Source organism: Cyprinodon variegatus, unplaced genomic scaffold (assembly GCF_000732505.1).
Source record: "Cyprinodon variegatus isolate N-32 unplaced genomic scaffold, C_variegatus-1.0 Scaffold254, whole genome shotgun sequence".
Lineage (NCBI taxonomy): Eukaryota > Metazoa > Chordata > Actinopteri > Cyprinodontiformes > Cyprinodontidae > Cyprinodon > Cyprinodon variegatus.
The window spans coordinates 118,676-134,278 of NW_015150707.1; the positions used below are offsets into that span (position 1 = coordinate 118,676).

The window sequence follows — 15,603 nt, forward strand, 5'->3', positions numbered from 1 at the left end:
TAGGGAGTGTTGGAGTGTTAGAGCAGTGCACTCGTGCTCTGAGAAGGTTGCAAGTACACGGATTGATCACCACAGCCGCTTCTCTGTGTTCCTGAGCAAAAGCCTTTACCCTACACTGCTCCCCGGGTGCTGCACAATGGCATCCCACCGCTCCCCAAAGAGATGGATTAAATGCAGATAGTGAATTCCCCATAATCTGAGCTATTTATTGACCAGGTGAAAAAATGGTAGAAATTGCCACTGCGGGTTCTTTCCTTTTCTACCAATAACTACTGTAAACATTGGTTTTAGAAGTTTATGCAGGACAAAATGTTTTTTTTCTGCAAAAAATATATTATTTGCATTTCTATACTTTGAAATACCAGAATTTGCTCGTAACTTACATAATTTTAAACATTAGACAAACTTGTCATTTTGTATACACAGTGTATACAAAATTAAATTTAGTTTAGTACAGCTTTCAGACAGTATATGAACATTTTGATTCCATAAAGTGCATTTCATTATATATATAGTGCTATTATGCAGTGGTTTTGGTTGAGATGTTATGAGCCAGTAATTGCTTAGTAAATGAGTAGCCATTTGCAAAGTTTTGTTTTATTTTGGATGACTACTTCCTTTTAACTGAGTAAAGCATAATTAAAGTAGTGCTAGTCTTACTATTTTTTATGTGTTGTTGATCCACATCTGTTTACATATAAAGCCTGCTGTGAAAAGAATACTGTTGTCTAAAGAACTGGCCAAAAGTTTGGGTGCAACTATGCAATCGGATTAAATAATATATTGATGGTAATTCAAACCTTTTTTTTTATCCCTGCAAAGAAAGAATCGAATAGAAAATCCCTTCATTGTCCCACAATGGGGAATAGATGAGAATAAGACAATTGTAACGCACAGCCTGATGTTTTGATCTAGGCAAGGTTTCACTCACTGACTTAAAGTCTGCAAAAAAGCTGTGAAGATCTCCACATGCAGTTAATACAAACAAGCTACAGACAGTTGAAGAAAGGAGTAAAATGTTTAATAAACCTTGGGAAAGAGTCTGTGCTGTTATGGGAACTGCTGCTTTCTGTTCCAAACAATCCATAATAGTAGAAAACACACTAGCCTTGCAGATGTGAGGTCTGAATGAAAAAAAAATCTGAAAGTATATAAAATATAATCTGAACACCTTTTTATTTTAACTATTTGATAAAAGTGGAACTTTAATGAATTTTAAGATGTATTAACTGGCTCAATAGGGAGCTTAGTTCTACAAGATTAATAAAAGTAAGTGAAATTTTTTTCCCCAGTGTGTTAGAGGAAAGTCAGTGAGGTTTCAGTCTAATCTGATGGGATCTTTTTTTTCTTGGCGACTATTTTGGTAAAAACTGTTATTTTGGGGCTAACTGTGGTTTAAAACTCTTCTGGTGTAGGAAGGTCTTAAATACATAGGTCTCCATGGCAAACACAGTGTTGTGGTACCTTGTTGCTTAGCAACGGCCAAACCCTGCTTTACCCATGGATTTTTAGTCACAAAGAAGTACGTGTCCGAAAATGACAGAGGTAAGTTTCACTTAAAACCGTTTCTGAATTAATCTGGAACCTTTGTTGAATTGATTTAATCAGGCTAAGAAAACGTTTGCTTTACAGAAAAAAACAAAAACAAAAAAAAAAACAACCTTAATTACAGCTATAAACTTTATATTGCGGTGGGATTGCTAAACTATTTATAAAAAGACATCTTAAAATGTGTTGTACGTATGCTTTTAGTATTTCTAAATCACTACTTCTAAATCACTAAACATTGTTTAATTTTTCAATTATATTTCTTTATTTTAATTTCTTTATTTTTTTGCACATCCAGAGACTAAAATTACACAGATTCTTCTTTTTAAAACAGCTTTGATCAGTCTGCAGGAAGCGTGTCTATGGGGACGTCCGATTTCACTCAGATCTGTTTTTTAAGCTTGGGTCTGACCTTTTGGGGTTTCTCGTTAAGATGTAAATATACTGTAATCTTACTAAATCTAGTATAGCTTTTGGAAATATGCTCAGTCAGAATTCAGAGCATCGTGCAGTGTTTCAGTCTACCATAATTTCAGTAACATCTTAGATATTCAACTGAAAAACACATCTGTGTTTGATTGCTTTCTGAAAAGAAATTTTCAAAATGTTCTGCTCTTCTTTGGGTGATGGAGACCATGGGATCTGCAAGAACTATCTTTCATCTAAAGCAGTGGTCTTCAATAGGGGGTCCGTGTCCCCTAAGTGGTCCACAGAGATACAGCATGGGGGTCGTGAAAGTTTTGGTTGATTATACTTTGTTTTATATTCCCCCTGCAATTTTTTCCACTAATTGAAATGTCTTTAAATACACATTAACATGAATTTAACACACTGTAGTAAACAGATAAATGGAGGCAGAAGATGTCTCTCAGTCATCAATACACACATTTAGCGACACACATGAGCTCTTTCAAGCTGGACACCTTTTCATTTACAACACCTGTCCCATCAACTAGAAATCAGAATCAGAAATACTTTAATAATCCCAGGGTGAAATTACTTTGGTTACTCCTTCCGTAAAAATTAAAAAAAAAAAAATTTCAGGTTTCAGGTATTACAGGAGACAATCCCCCCCTTAATGGCAATCCCCCCTTTAACGACCGACCCCTAGAATCATAGACAGGTTCAGATATTACAGGCTAACGATGGAACTAACGACCCTTTCATCGGTTACCATTGCATGTTTCCAAGCGATACAAGGCGTTGTCTATATAAGACTCAAACTCACTGCGGATCCAGACATTTGAATTGAGAAAGCTTCCTGGAGAGGTGGCGAAACGTCTTCAAATCTTGAAAACCAAGTCCAGTGGATATTTTTTTTTTTGAATTTTTACGGAATGACTATGACCTGGATGACTGAGAACCTTCATCAGCATACTTTGGTTACATTACACCATCTGTAATAGAGTGACTACTGGACCTGTTTGATATAACACAATTTCATATAATATATATAATTAGGGGTCCCTGCTCCATCTCGTCATCGGTTTGGGGGTCCTCGGCCTAGAAAACTTTGAAGAACCCTGATATAAAGCATTGATTCACAACAGGGGGGACTTGTACTCCTGGTGGTCCACGAGTGCATTGCAAGGGGTACATGAAAATATTTTATTACTCGGGTAGTAAAATAAAAGAAATGAAAAATAAAACAAGCCGATTTTAACCAAAAAGTACGTTATTGTATGTTTGAGTTCACCTTTAGCTGTGACACACATCAAAACCAAGCAGAGGAAAAGGCTGGATGTAGAGAACAGCCTGGGATCAGGTGTTTTTCCCACACCTGAGCTTAACAAGCCAAGCTCAGGTAATGGAGTCAGTCTAACTATAATATTTGATCAGTATTTGTTCTAATTTTCCCAATTCCTCAAGTTTAAATGTGATTATATTGGAGTTACTCAGAGGAGCTCCAGTTTTATAAATACAGGTTTATAATGTGATTTTATTTTGTATTTATTTTGATTCCTTACTAACTTTGAGGGAACATATTTATGCTGTTTTTTTATATATAAGTTTGAAAGAATAAAATGCCAAAGAATTAAATACTAAACTTAAAAAGATTAAATGAAATACTTTTTATTGTATGTTCCACTTTGGACAGTACTCACGTTAAGACAAAATTCACAAAGGGGTACACTAGTCAAAAAAAGTTGGGAAATACTGATCTACTACAATACAGGTGGGAGAGATTTTTACCCTTACAGATTTTACCTATTTTTTTACAACGTGAAATATTTCACACAACAAAAAACATCTAGTACATAAGATCTTGAAATGGAATTACTAGTATCAGGCTATTTATCACGCAAGAGTGATGTACATTTGGCAGGGAATCATTTCAAAATAAGCAAAAAATGCCTGCATATGGGTTGTAAAACACTTAATAGTTTGTCTCGTTACCTGCACTCAAAGGCAAAGGAAGTCATAATTTAGAGATGTATAGAATGTTGAGAGTATCAGTAGTGTGTAGTTCAGTCAATTAAGCCAATTTAAAACAAAACTGTTGGCTCTTGATAAACAGACTAAAGCAACAAATCATTGAAATTTCATGTCTGCTCTTAGACAGTGAAAACATCAGACCCTGTTGCAAAGGTTTTCGAGAGTTTCTGGAATACCTACAAGGCTCTGGATGCTGGTGACTCCGACTCAGAGGAAGATGAGGAGAAGTTAGCAAGGAAGAGGCAATGTAAGCAATTGATCTTCACATTTATATTAGGTGTATACTGTGCTATTTGTATGAGAAATGTAATAAAATGGAAAAAGTAGAGAGAAAGTAACCGAGTCAAGTTACTAACCAGTTAAGTGGTTATATCACAGCATTTTGGAGAAAGAGCAGCGTTTTAGTTGTGGTTCGTGTTCCTGCAGTATGCAACGATCTGAGCCAGAGCCTAGGGACCAGGCAGCTGCTCTTCAGCTTAGACAGTGGACAGCCGCTTTTGGTTCTAAGGCCACCACCGGATGTGGTTAACTTCCTCCGTCCCCGATGGCCAGTAGAGAGTGAAGTCATCACTGACGTCATCCAGCACATAGGTAAAGCTTTCACTCTGTTTGACCTTCTACCACTCTGTTAGTGGATTACCTGTACGAGTGTTTATGTTTTGTTTTTAGATTGGGAACCTCCAGACCCAGAGCCATTTTATTGTCCCTCAGGACAGGAAGAGGCCCCCATCCCAGTGGGAGACGAACAAGGAAATGTGGTGTACTGTGCTGACCTTGGTAACTATGGGTTTGGTCTATGACACCTTAAAGTAAACATACAGATAGAAGAGATATTTACAAATCTATTAAATAAGACATCACATTTAATGCAAGAATAATTAGAAAGCATTTTCACAACTATCCATAACTGGATAACTTACTTTATATTTTCATAATTGATTATTCTAACTTTACATGAAATCACAGATGATGATGTCATGGCTTTATACACTTCAGTTTCTATTTGTTTACATCTGAGTTAAATAGAGCAACACCTGTGGATGTGTTAAATATTTCCCTCAGATTTTATTTGGGGAATTCATTATTCAAATAGAAATAATGTTGGTAATTCCAACTGATCTAGAACAGGAAGAGTTTAGATGAATCAAATAATCAGAAAATGAGGACAAACAGGAGGTTTCTGTGTTTAGATATTGGATGTAAACCCTTTGTCTAAACTGTAAAGGCTCCATAAGACCCAAGAGCCAAACACAGCCCTACAATTACTTTTAAACCTTTAATGTCCTCAACGCAACACAAAACAACAGAATAAACAGAAGGATATCAGTGACTGTAATAGTGAATGTGAAAACATGCTCTGTGGAACCAAGTCGAGATCAGATTATTGCTAGTTAGTAACAGTTTTTTTATACTTTATACTAACTCTACTAAAGAAATAGGGACCACACATCTTTGCATTCTCACACTACAGTATTTTTGCACCATAAACATTTCCCCCCCATTTTTCACTTTACAGTTACAAACATTACTATACTTCATTCAGAGTCTATGTGCATCTGTTAGAAAGCAAAATTGTGGTTTAATGTGAGAAAATATAGGAAAGTTAAAGAAGCATAGAGGCACTTTAGCAAAAGGTACATCATTTTATTAGTTTATTTTATTGAAAACCATACTTCATAAATCTGTGTTTTAAAAAAATACGTTTTTCTTCTTTATTTAAGCCACAAAGTGTCTGTACTTTACCTGTTCTCGTTTTGGAGGAAGCATGGCGACTAGGAGTCCCACCTCCCTTATCAAACCATCAGATAACATCCTCGAGTTTGAATCTCGCTTTGAAAGTGGGAACCTTCAAAAAGCCATCCAAGTGTGAGTCTCTTTAGCCTAATCCTAATTTGTCTTTTTCTCCTTGGCAGTTTTAATGGTTATGACTACAATTCAACATTTGATTCAGGTTTTTCTTGCTTTTTCAGGGGCGTCTACGACTATGAACTCACCCTGCGTGCAGACATGTACACTGAGAAGCACACGCAGTGGTTTTACTTCAGGGTTAGGAACATGAAAGCTGGAGTGACGTACCGCTTCACCATCATCAACCTGATGAAGAAGAGCAGTCTGTATTCCCAAGGCATGAGGCCTCTCCTGTACTCTGAGAGAGCGGCTGAGGAGGATGGGATTGGATGGCAGCGTGTCGGGTCCAATATCCTTTACTATCATAACTGCACTCAGGTAGCATCCAGATCTGCTTTGGTTAATTGGCCAGTAGATTTTTTTAGGGTAATTTTTGCTGTTATTTCAGGATAACAAAATAAGTTGACGTGTTCCCTGGGCTTCATGATGTTCAATGATGTACCCAAACAAACCCCCTGAGTACAGATTTACCTTTAGTGTGATTGAATCACATATTGAAAGGCTTCCTTAACCACAATTGAAAAGTTTTATTTGAAAAACATAATAAAAAAATATATATATAAAAGCTACAATCTGGATTCCCTTGAAGTTACATGTTTCATTACCAACCTTTACTTTCAAAGCAGATTAAAGTCATACAGCAGGCACACAAGGTAGAAAATCTCTGTGAGTCTAAAACAGATTATTTTCTTCAGTGATATAGTTTACTGGAATTAAAAGTACCATTTTTAAAACTATTTAAAGTATAAAAGTTAAAGGAAAAAATGTTAAGGACAGCTGCTTTACTGCGCTACCATATTAAAGGAACATTTTTCTTCAATTCTGGATGATAACTTCCTTATTCTTAATCGTGTTGGTTTTATAACTAATGGCAACAGAGCCAAATTTAACTTAGTTAAATTTTAGTATGTGGCAAGCAACAAGTTGGTGCAGGACCGAGCCCAATCACAAAGAAATGGATTGTCTGGATTCAGCAAATTAGTTTGATAGTTTTTATTTTTTTGGAATACCAACGGGCCATAATGAGAATGAGCTCAAATTAAAGAAAAATAGCATTTCTATTCTTAAAAGGTAAGGAGTAGAAAGTAGAGATAATTGAAAAGAAATCACTTAGAGTTGGCTTCTTCAGGACACCAGTTACATAAAGAACTGTGATATATACATTAAGCATCTTTTGGTAGCTGCATTTAATCACATTTATTAATCCCCCAATGAAAAAATTGAATTGAAAAAAGGAAAAATGGTAGGATTAAAGGTTGAGATATTTCGCCCAGTTTCTGGAGTTTTTTAATCATCATCAAGTCCAATTCATTGTTTAGATTATGTATCAACATTCTTATTATGACTAGAACCCCCCCCCACCTGGAATATAATAAAGACTATCATGACCCCAGATACCAGCTCGGTTCCTGTAGATTGCATTTGCTCAGCTCATGTTCCTGCAGCTGTGGTCGCTGTGGACCTGGTGGTTGTGAGCGGCCATCATTTCTGGCTGCTCCATCCAGCTTTCTCTGTGCCTTCTCATCAGAAAAGTCTTAACCTCTTCTTTAGAAATGAAAAGTCTGACTCTTGTAAGGGATTTGCTCAAGTGACGCAACTCAGTGCAGCGCTCCCAACTTTATCAGTGACCTACAGGTTTTCCGGCATCATGGATTTGACGGGTGCTGCTAGAGGGTCGAGTTCCAGATTAACAGCTTTACAAAAGGAATTTTAAGCAGCAAGTCATATAAGACAGAAAGGAAACGATACTTCCTGATGTTTTTAAAGAATCTTTTATATGTTTGGTTTTGTGTTTGTGTAGAACACAAAGGAGAAGAGCGACGCTGCCATCAATCTTTACTCGCTCACCTGGACTTTCCAGTTCCCCTATGACTCAGACACATGCTACCTGGCCCACTGCTACCCCTACACGTATTCCCGCCTGCAGGGCTACCTCAAGCAGATATCCTCCAATCCAGCTGTAGCATCATACTGTAAAGTGCGCATCCTGTGCAATAGCCTCGCAGGGAACGCTGTGTACGTTATCACAATAACATCTAGAGGAACCAGCCGGGAGGATGTGAGAAGCAGGAAGGCTGTAGTGGTGACAGCACGGGTCCATCCGGGAGAAACCAACGCATCCTGGATGATGGAGGGGTTTTTAGACTTTCTGCTTGGAGACTCAGAGGATGCACAAGTTCTCAGGGATAACTTTGTTTTCAAGGTAGCCACATTGACTGATGTACTTGTCACTAAACGACACAGATATTCCTCTGTCCTAGTCTGTGTTTTTCTGTGTTAAATGCAGGTTGTACCGATGTTGAACCCTGATGGTGTCGTGGTGGGAAACTACAGGTGTTCCCTGGCAGGCAGAGACCTCAACAGAAACTATAAGACGCTGCTCAAAGATTCCTTTCCTTGTGTTTGGCACACCAGGGATATGGTCGAAAGGTGACATGATATAAAAGAAATGAAACTATAATTTATCATGGGAACTTAAAGAGGAACATAGAGGCTAGCATTCAGACATTAATACTGTTTCTTTCTGAGAAAGTGTGTTGGAGAATATTGTGAAAAATATTTAAATGTACTTCATCTTCCATTATGGCATTATTGGTAATTTAAAATCCATATCTTTTAACATTAAATTCATGTTGTGATCCTTATTTTTTATTTTTGCCATTTGATCATAGAAACTGGCACAGTTTTTCACATTGTAAATTTTCAGCTATAGGGGTATGTTATTTCTTTTTCATACATTTGGGCCCAATATGTTGGAAATATTCTCTAAACAGTTTTTTTGCCTTGCTGCACTTTCTGTAGACTGATGACTGAAAAAGAAGTAGTTCTTTACTGTGATTTCCATGGTCACAACCGCAAAAACAACGTGTTCATGTATGGATGCAACAGTCGAGGCAATGCTTCCATCAAGCTGCAGGAGAGGGTCTTTCCACTAATGATGAGCAAGAATGCGAGCAATAAGGTGAACCTCTAAATATTTCTGCAGACATACATCTTTCTAGAATTCATCTGATGTTTAAAGTGTCAACAACTAAATCATTCTGCCTCTTAGTTCTCCTTCCAGAGCTGTAAGTTCCGGGTGCAGAAGAGTAAGGAGGGAACAGGGCGGATCGTCATGTGGAGACTGGGCATCAAAAACAGCTACACCATGGAGGCTACCTTTGGCGGCTCCACTCTGAGTAAATCTGGCTTGGAGTTCATAAAGTTATGAATGTGGACTTATTATGCCCTGTTCTGCAGTGTTGTCTGTTTTTACTTTAGATGACAGAAGAGGGACCCATTTTACTACTGGGGACTTGAAGTCAATGGGCTTTTGCCTCTGTGACACCCTGCTGGACTTCTGTGACCCTGATCAAACTAAGGCAAGAGATAAAGCAAAATAAGACCATGTGCATGACTCACATGTTCTCGCAGCTCCGCCCTCACAGCTCCACCTTTACAGCTCCGCACTCACAGCTCCACCTTTACAGCTCCGCACTCACAGCTCCGCTCTCATAGTCTTCTCTCACAGCTCCACAGCTAAAGCTGACTATTATCTTCTCCATTAATAAACTGGCACATTATTTTTTTAGGTTCATGAAACAATATTGGACCATGCAAAATACAGATATGCCTTCAAAGAGCCTCAGAAGAGCAAGATTTATGTACAAAAAGTACACATGTACATGAAATGTTTTGTTTTTATAAAATGTTTTTATAATGTTTTTGTTGTTGTTGGCATTCATATAAATATATAGACTTAGAGTTTTAGATTTATTTAGTAATTTTGTGTAAAAGTGTAAACAAAAAGAATATTTTTTTAGAACAGCTCTCTAGACAATTTAATTTTTTAAAGTGCAGCCCTGATAAGGTAAGTGCAGTGATGGCAGACTGATCTGGATAGGATCTTAGCATCCAAATGGGATTTTTACCATGCTGGAAGAGGATCTGATGCTGGAGCATTAGGGGCCTGTTGCCTGGGCTTCACCTCATCAGTTGCCTCCAGCTCCTGAAGCACTCAATTCTCTTGGCTTAGGGGAGGACTGGTAATGGTAATTGGACTAATGGTGTGATAACTTGGTATATGTTTGATTGGTTTTAATTAAACGTCTACCGGTATTTTGAATTTATAACCCCTGGAGAAAACTCCACCAGCCGCCACTGATTACAACTATATCCTCAATATTTTATAGTGTGAAGTCAAGCTCTCATTTTTTTTAAAATTTTAATTAATTTTTGAATAGCATTTTTATATGGATTGCTTTGTTTGTTTGTATCACATAAAATTCAATTCCAATGCATACATGAAATTTAGGAACATAATAAGACCAAATGTGTCAAAATTGGAGGGGTATAAATATTAGATCAACAGCCAACATGTATAATAACTTTCTTTGCTGTTTATTTTAGGTGGCATACTGTCTAACAGATGCATTGGCCTTAATGAGAAAGGATGTTAAGAGGAAAATGAACAAGGATTCTGTCACAGACAGTAACTGCTATATGTCAGAACTGGAAACTAGGTAAACACATTTGTTGCATCACAGGAAAGCCATGTGGAAATGGCTTATTCAAATTGTTTTTTCATTGCTTTTACAGCACAAGTGGCTCAAATAGTTCAGATTCTGACGGACTTCCTGTTCACTTGCTGCACCCGCAAAAAGGTTTAGAGGTATTGCTGGCTAATTCTATTTGCTTGAATTGATCTCTCATTAGTTCTTAAAGCTCTGAGCAACTGCAAACATAATGCATAATGATTTGAATTATATGTTATTCAGAATAAAAAAACTACTGTTGAGAAGAAAAAGAAAAAATTAATAAGTCGTAGGGAAAGACAGAGATTCCATCTGGACCGAATGAGGAGTAACAAACCGGCAAAGGTTGTGGAGAGCAGCAGCAGTAATAAAGTAAGATTGCATGGCTCCATAGTCTTTTAACAGGTTAATATGTTGATTGCTTCAATGGAGAGTGATGAGTCAGCTTTTTTTTGCAGGACTCTGGTGTGTCTCATCAAAAAACAGATCCAGAGAAAAAAAAAGAGAACACTGTTGGAGGACAGAAGAGGAGATGGCGGGTATGTGCTGTAGGATATAAATGTGTGTGACCTTTTTAAAGCTAGAAGCTGTTTGTTGTTTTGTTTTTGTCTTAAAGCCAAAAGGTCTGAGGAGGAAATCTGAAATCACATCTCCAACCACTCATGTTGAGGAGGTAAGCCAGGTAATGCTCCGGCACTGACGTCTCGCACTCGATTACCTTCCATTCTTTTTGACACTGCTGAACGTACTGAAGGAATTTAGACTTTTGCATTATTTTAAAGGATTTATTGTCTTTTAGGGGAACTGTCAGGAAAACCTGTGCACATCATGCAATCACCACGGGTTAGAGGACGTCCCAAGTACGTTAACCTTTGTGTCACCTCCATCAGGTACTGCTGCTCTGGAGACCTCAGATGGAACTAGTCTTTCAGAACAGTAGACAATCTAAGAGTTTTCCATATGTCTGACATGTTTGTAGGCGATGAAGTGATGAAGAGAAGACAGACGAGCTGCAGCTGTCAGCTTCTCACTCTGAGCCTTCCTCCTTCAAATCTGATGCAGATCAAACAATACAGCTGTCCACCATCTTTGTCTTCCTATCAAGGCTGTAAAGGTTTGCGTGCTTGTTTAAACATTTCTAGGAGAGCTCTGGTTTGCTTTCAGTGTAAATATGTGGGAGTAAAAAGTTTTGGTTTTCTTACAGGTTTATCAAATTTCTTTATGGCTTCGTGCAGGTAAGCTTGACAGAGGAATTGTGTCCTTAGGAGGTCAACAGTTGATGTCTAATCTGTTCACTTTTTGGGGTTTGTGTCTGCTCTCTGCCAGGGTTTCTCCTTCTGCATTTGACAGGACAGGTCCAGGCGTCGCTCCATCCACAGCCGTTATCAGCAACAGAAGTTTACAGAAGGTCTCAAATGACTTTTTATCCATCGGTGCCACTAAATTGCTCACAGGCATGACCAAAACAACACAGTGGAGCAGAGGTCGAAAGGATTCATGAAAAGGGTCATCAGGACAATCGTTCTTTACCGTGCCTGCAAAATTTGTTAGACCCACTGATAAATAAAAAGCTTTATTGCAGCTGCATAAATTCATCTCGATTTTGACCAGTTTAGAAAAGTCCTATTTTTACATTTTTTTCAGAAGACATTTATAAAACAAAATCCAAACAGGCATAATATGTATTTAATTTACACCTCCTAGGTTAAAGTTGTTCTAAGGAACATATCATTTTCAGCGAATATATCATCATTACCATCTCATGAGCAGAAGAAAAAAAAAACTCACACAGCTATGACATCCCCTTGAGAGAAAATTGGATATTTGACATTTTATTTGAGCCTTAATGGAAGCAAAGGGAAATAAGATTAATCTTTGGGGAATCTCTTCAATATGTCTTCAATCAACAAAATAAAACCTCCATTTGCAGGTGATGTGGAATATGTTAATACATCCTTTTTATGTCACTTTTTTCCCCCTGGAAATACAACTAATATTGGTTTCATCCATAATTCATTCTATTTTTAATTTTTCAAAGATTCTGATAATACCGATTCTGGCAAAAACATGGAATTAATTTAGTAGGTGGGGATAACTCATTAAAAGGTATATAACAAAAACACCATCACTTGAGAGAAATACAAAAATAAATATTTTATTGAAATATCAACGATAAGAAAATATTTTTCATATGATACATGTGAAGTCCCTTTTTAAAGTCATTACTTTTGGATGATGTACAGAAAGGTTGTATCCTTGTGAGCCATGGCACTCTAGAAGGTGATGTATGTGGACATCGGATGCTCCAAAATCAGTCAAACTGGTGGAGGTGAAACTGGCTTCCTGTGTGTCTAACCATGCCGCGCAGGGCTGAAAAACCTGAGACGGCCTGGATCATCCAAGAAGAAAGAAGCCCACCAGATCTCACTTAGTAACAGTCTTACACGATAAGACACATTTTGACATCAAAAGTAGGGATTTTGTGACTAAAGTTTTGGTAAGAGGGCACAGGTACCTGTATTAGAATGAATATGGTGAGCACTATGTGGACACCCCTCTCCAAGGGCTGGATGAGAATGGCTTCATTGAGCAGCTGGAAAAGAATGAGCGGAAACTGCAAAAGGATGGTGAGCAGCCAAAAGCCTGCAAGCTCTGGGACCTTTAAAAACATAAAAAATAAATACATAGGTATAAACATCACAATTTTAATGGTAAACTTATCAACTAGGTTCTTGTTGGTCATCTAAGCAATGTCTTACCTTTTCTTGCAGGTTCCCAACATAACCAAGATAAAGTCTAATGGCCTCAATCAGAGTCATCAGGAGCAGAATAGTGACAAGGATAAACTTGTAGTAGTCTGGCAATGCAGGATACTGATCGAAGTGACAAACACAAAAGCATTAAAACATTTTTTTACTTTGTATTTTGGTTTAACAAAAAGCAGTGCTTTTTCAAAGGCATATTAGTCAAATAAACAATCAGTTTTAAAACATATAATTACTGTTGCTGAATTACTAAGCTAATACATAGTAGCATATATTTAATTTTAACAGAAACAGAGATTTTACTTATACTTGGCGTTGATAACATGCTGCACACTTTTAAAGGTATTTTAGATGTATATGTTAATTATAATCCTAATATTAATCCATAATATAATTTTTTGTATTGCCATATACCAGTTTGGATTATTTGTCTTGTTCACTGATCTCAGCTAATATCTTCTCACCTTGAGCTCCAGCATTACAGCTTCACAGATCCACCACCAAGGGAAGAACCACATGTTAAAATATAACGACATCTGCAGTGGGAGGCTGGAGAGAACCCGTTTGTCTGAAAACAGTTTTAAAAAAAAAGCAGCAATTTAACCCCAATAACACGCGTTCAATGTGTCTATTTGATATACATTACACGTAAACAAAAAAGATACACAAAGCATGCAGAATACAGGAATGCTAGCATCTTTGCTAGCTCGTCTCGCGCTTCTGTTTACCGTGAGGCAAAAATCCCTCGTTTCCTTTGGACAACTCGGTCAAAAAAGAACTCTGGTCAAATAAAATATTGCGAGAAAAGTTATCTAAGCGTTTTCTAATCGTCCGAGGGAGCTCCATCGTCAGTCTAAAGTCAACGAAACAAGAGAGGGGGGGGGGGGGACACACTCCGCCTCTTCCTGAAAAAAGCAGCCCAGTGGAAGCTCCCGTCGTTTCCATGGTTACCAATGCTACAAGGGAAAAGTGAAAGGAGGTTGGTCAGGAGATAAGTTGGGGTCATAAAGTTAAATGAAAGTCATTTTTGTTTTTAATTTAAAAATATTTTAAACCGAAAAACATTTTTTAAACAAAAAAGAAAATATTGAAACTGATAATAATAAGAAAAAAGAAAAGAGAACTTTTAACAAAATTTAAAACTGAAATAAAATGCAGGTGTTTATACATCCATGTGTTTATACATAGAATTTTTAAATAAAAAGATCTAACGTTTTTCCATTTTTTCCATTTCAAAATCTAAATTGTTTTTGAAGAAGAGAACAACAATCGTTCAGTTCGGTATATAGACAATTTCCTGAGTCACTTTTTTTTTAACAAAACGACTGAACTGACAGTATCTTTCTTTCTTTCTTTCTTTCTTTCTTTCTTTCTTTCTTTCTTTCTTTCTTTCTTTCTTTCTTTCTTTCTTTCTTTCTTTCTTTCTTCTGGCTTAATGAGAGAGGTGGGCTTTAGGCTGCCCTGCAAGGCTTTAAATTTGGGTTGGAATGGCGACAAAGCCATACTCAAGCACATATAAAGGTGCTCATTTTGAGCCTGGATCGATATTTATTTTTGTTTATGTTCATGCTTCACAGCAGAAGGTTTGGCCAAACATACTCAAAATGTGCAGGGTTATCTTTGAGCACAACATTTCACTTTTCTGTCACCAGTTCACTGCACTTTTTTCCAGCACTTCACAATTTCTTTTTCTTTTTTCTCATCATCTTCTCCTTCTTTCCCATCACCCAGCTTGCCACAGGTTTGCCTGCTCTGTCTAAAAGCTTGCAGCAGAAACCCAGACTGACAGGTCATTGGTTAATTTGTATCACATGCAGCCTGGTCCCGGACACTCTGGAGGGCTTTACCATGTTAACAGGAGAAGCGGTGCAAGTGAAATTAGACACTGTCGTCTGACAACTTGCTGTAATTTATAAAAGCTTTAAATCAGTTTGGATCCAGATTAGCCAGCAGGTGGGTCCGGATCCGGACCGCAGTCCGCTAATCTGTGATCTCTGGTGTAGGGTATAAACATGAATGGCACAGCCTCTTCCCTACAATGGAAATGGAAATGTTGCTATGGCAACACAATGATGCCGCATGTGGATGGATGTAGCTCTGAAGGTTGACATAATATTGAACATTTGCCATTTTCTTAAAAATAAATCTAACCAATTAAATAAAAATATTTCAAGATGACATTCCATTTAGGTATCAATGACATATTTTTGTTTTTCCAAACTTGTAATTTCGTGTCAGTGTGATGGAGATGCAGCAAACCAATGGGACTTATATTTGAATGCACATGTTTGCTCCAACACTAGTTCGCCGTTACACCCGCTGCCAAATTCCAGTGATCTTGCACTGATGCAGACTTGCTATTTAAGGGTGGAAGGGTCCAGTCTGCCTACCATTACATGGTGTTGGATGGCACCTTATGTGGCGGCCCTTTC

At 37.5% G+C, this 15,603-nt stretch overlaps 3 protein-coding genes across 3 annotated transcripts; 2 read left to right on the forward strand and 1 right to left on the reverse strand.

Moving 5' to 3' along the window:
- Nucleotides 1–1,516: 1,516 nt before the first annotated feature.
- Nucleotides 1,517–9,275, forward strand: LOC107089463 (cytosolic carboxypeptidase 2-like). The gene is made up of 11 exons (XM_015382272.1): nucleotides 1,517–1,545; nucleotides 4,108–4,231; nucleotides 4,411–4,575; nucleotides 4,654–4,761; nucleotides 5,706–5,850; nucleotides 5,955–6,210; nucleotides 7,694–8,095; nucleotides 8,180–8,322; nucleotides 8,695–8,854; nucleotides 8,945–9,071; nucleotides 9,154–9,275. The coding sequence occupies exons 1-11, from the start codon at nucleotides 1,537–1,539 to the stop codon at nucleotides 9,273–9,275; spliced, it is 1,761 nt and encodes a 586-aa protein (XP_015237758.1). The 5' UTR covers nucleotides 1,517–1,536.
- Nucleotides 9,276–10,266: 991 nt separating this feature from the next.
- Nucleotides 10,267–11,955, forward strand: LOC107089474 (cytosolic carboxypeptidase 2-like). The gene is made up of 9 exons (XM_015382284.1): nucleotides 10,267–10,394; nucleotides 10,471–10,543; nucleotides 10,650–10,778; nucleotides 10,865–10,945; nucleotides 11,023–11,079; nucleotides 11,206–11,296; nucleotides 11,386–11,520; nucleotides 11,611–11,641; nucleotides 11,733–11,955. The coding sequence occupies exons 1-9, from the start codon at nucleotides 10,315–10,317 to the stop codon at nucleotides 11,905–11,907; spliced, it is 852 nt and encodes a 283-aa protein (XP_015237770.1). The 5' UTR covers nucleotides 10,267–10,314; the 3' UTR covers nucleotides 11,908–11,955.
- Nucleotides 11,956–12,556: 601 nt separating this feature from the next.
- On the reverse strand, nucleotides 12,557–14,065 carry tmem17 (transmembrane protein 17). Its single transcript, XM_015382282.1, has 5 exons — nucleotides 13,900–14,065; nucleotides 13,636–13,739; nucleotides 13,166–13,279; nucleotides 12,922–13,065; nucleotides 12,557–12,795 (listed from the first exon to the last, which is right to left on the reverse strand). Exons 1-5 carry the CDS (start codon nucleotides 14,015–14,017, stop codon nucleotides 12,718–12,720), a joined length of 558 nt encoding a protein of 185 aa, XP_015237768.1. The 5' UTR covers nucleotides 14,018–14,065; the 3' UTR covers nucleotides 12,557–12,717.
- Nucleotides 14,066–15,603: the final 1,538 nt, after the last annotated feature.

Excerpts from the sequence above, each read along its gene's own strand:
- tmem17 (XM_015382282.1), bottom strand. The coding sequence starts at position 14,017 with ATGGAGCTCCCTCGGACGATTAGAAAACGCTTAGATAACTTTTCTCGC. Across the intron at positions 13,066-13,165 it reads TTGGGAACCTGCAAGAAAAG|GTCCCAGAGCTTGCAGGCTT; the intron begins GTAAGACATTGC and ends ATGTTTTTAAAG. Across the intron at positions 12,796-12,921 it reads CCATATTCATTCTAATACAG|GCCGTCTCAGGTTTTTCAGC; the intron begins GTACCTGTGCCC and ends TGGATGATCCAG.
- LOC107089474 (XM_015382284.1), top strand. The coding sequence starts at position 10,315 with ATGAGAAAGGATGTTAAGAGGAAAATGAACAAGGATTCTGTCACAGAC. Across the intron at positions 10,395-10,470 it reads ATGTCAGAACTGGAAACTAG|CACAAGTGGCTCAAATAGTT; the intron begins GTAAACACATTT and ends TTGCTTTTACAG. Across the intron at positions 10,779-10,864 it reads AGAGCAGCAGCAGTAATAAA|GACTCTGGTGTGTCTCATCA; the intron begins GTAAGATTGCAT and ends TTTTTTTTGCAG.
- LOC107089463 (XM_015382272.1), top strand. Across the intron at positions 8,323-8,694 it reads ACCAGGGATATGGTCGAAAG|ACTGATGACTGAAAAAGAAG; the intron begins GTGACATGATAT and ends CACTTTCTGTAG. Across the intron at positions 9,072-9,153 it reads CTTTGGCGGCTCCACTCTGA|ATGACAGAAGAGGGACCCAT; the intron begins GTAAATCTGGCT and ends TTTTTACTTTAG.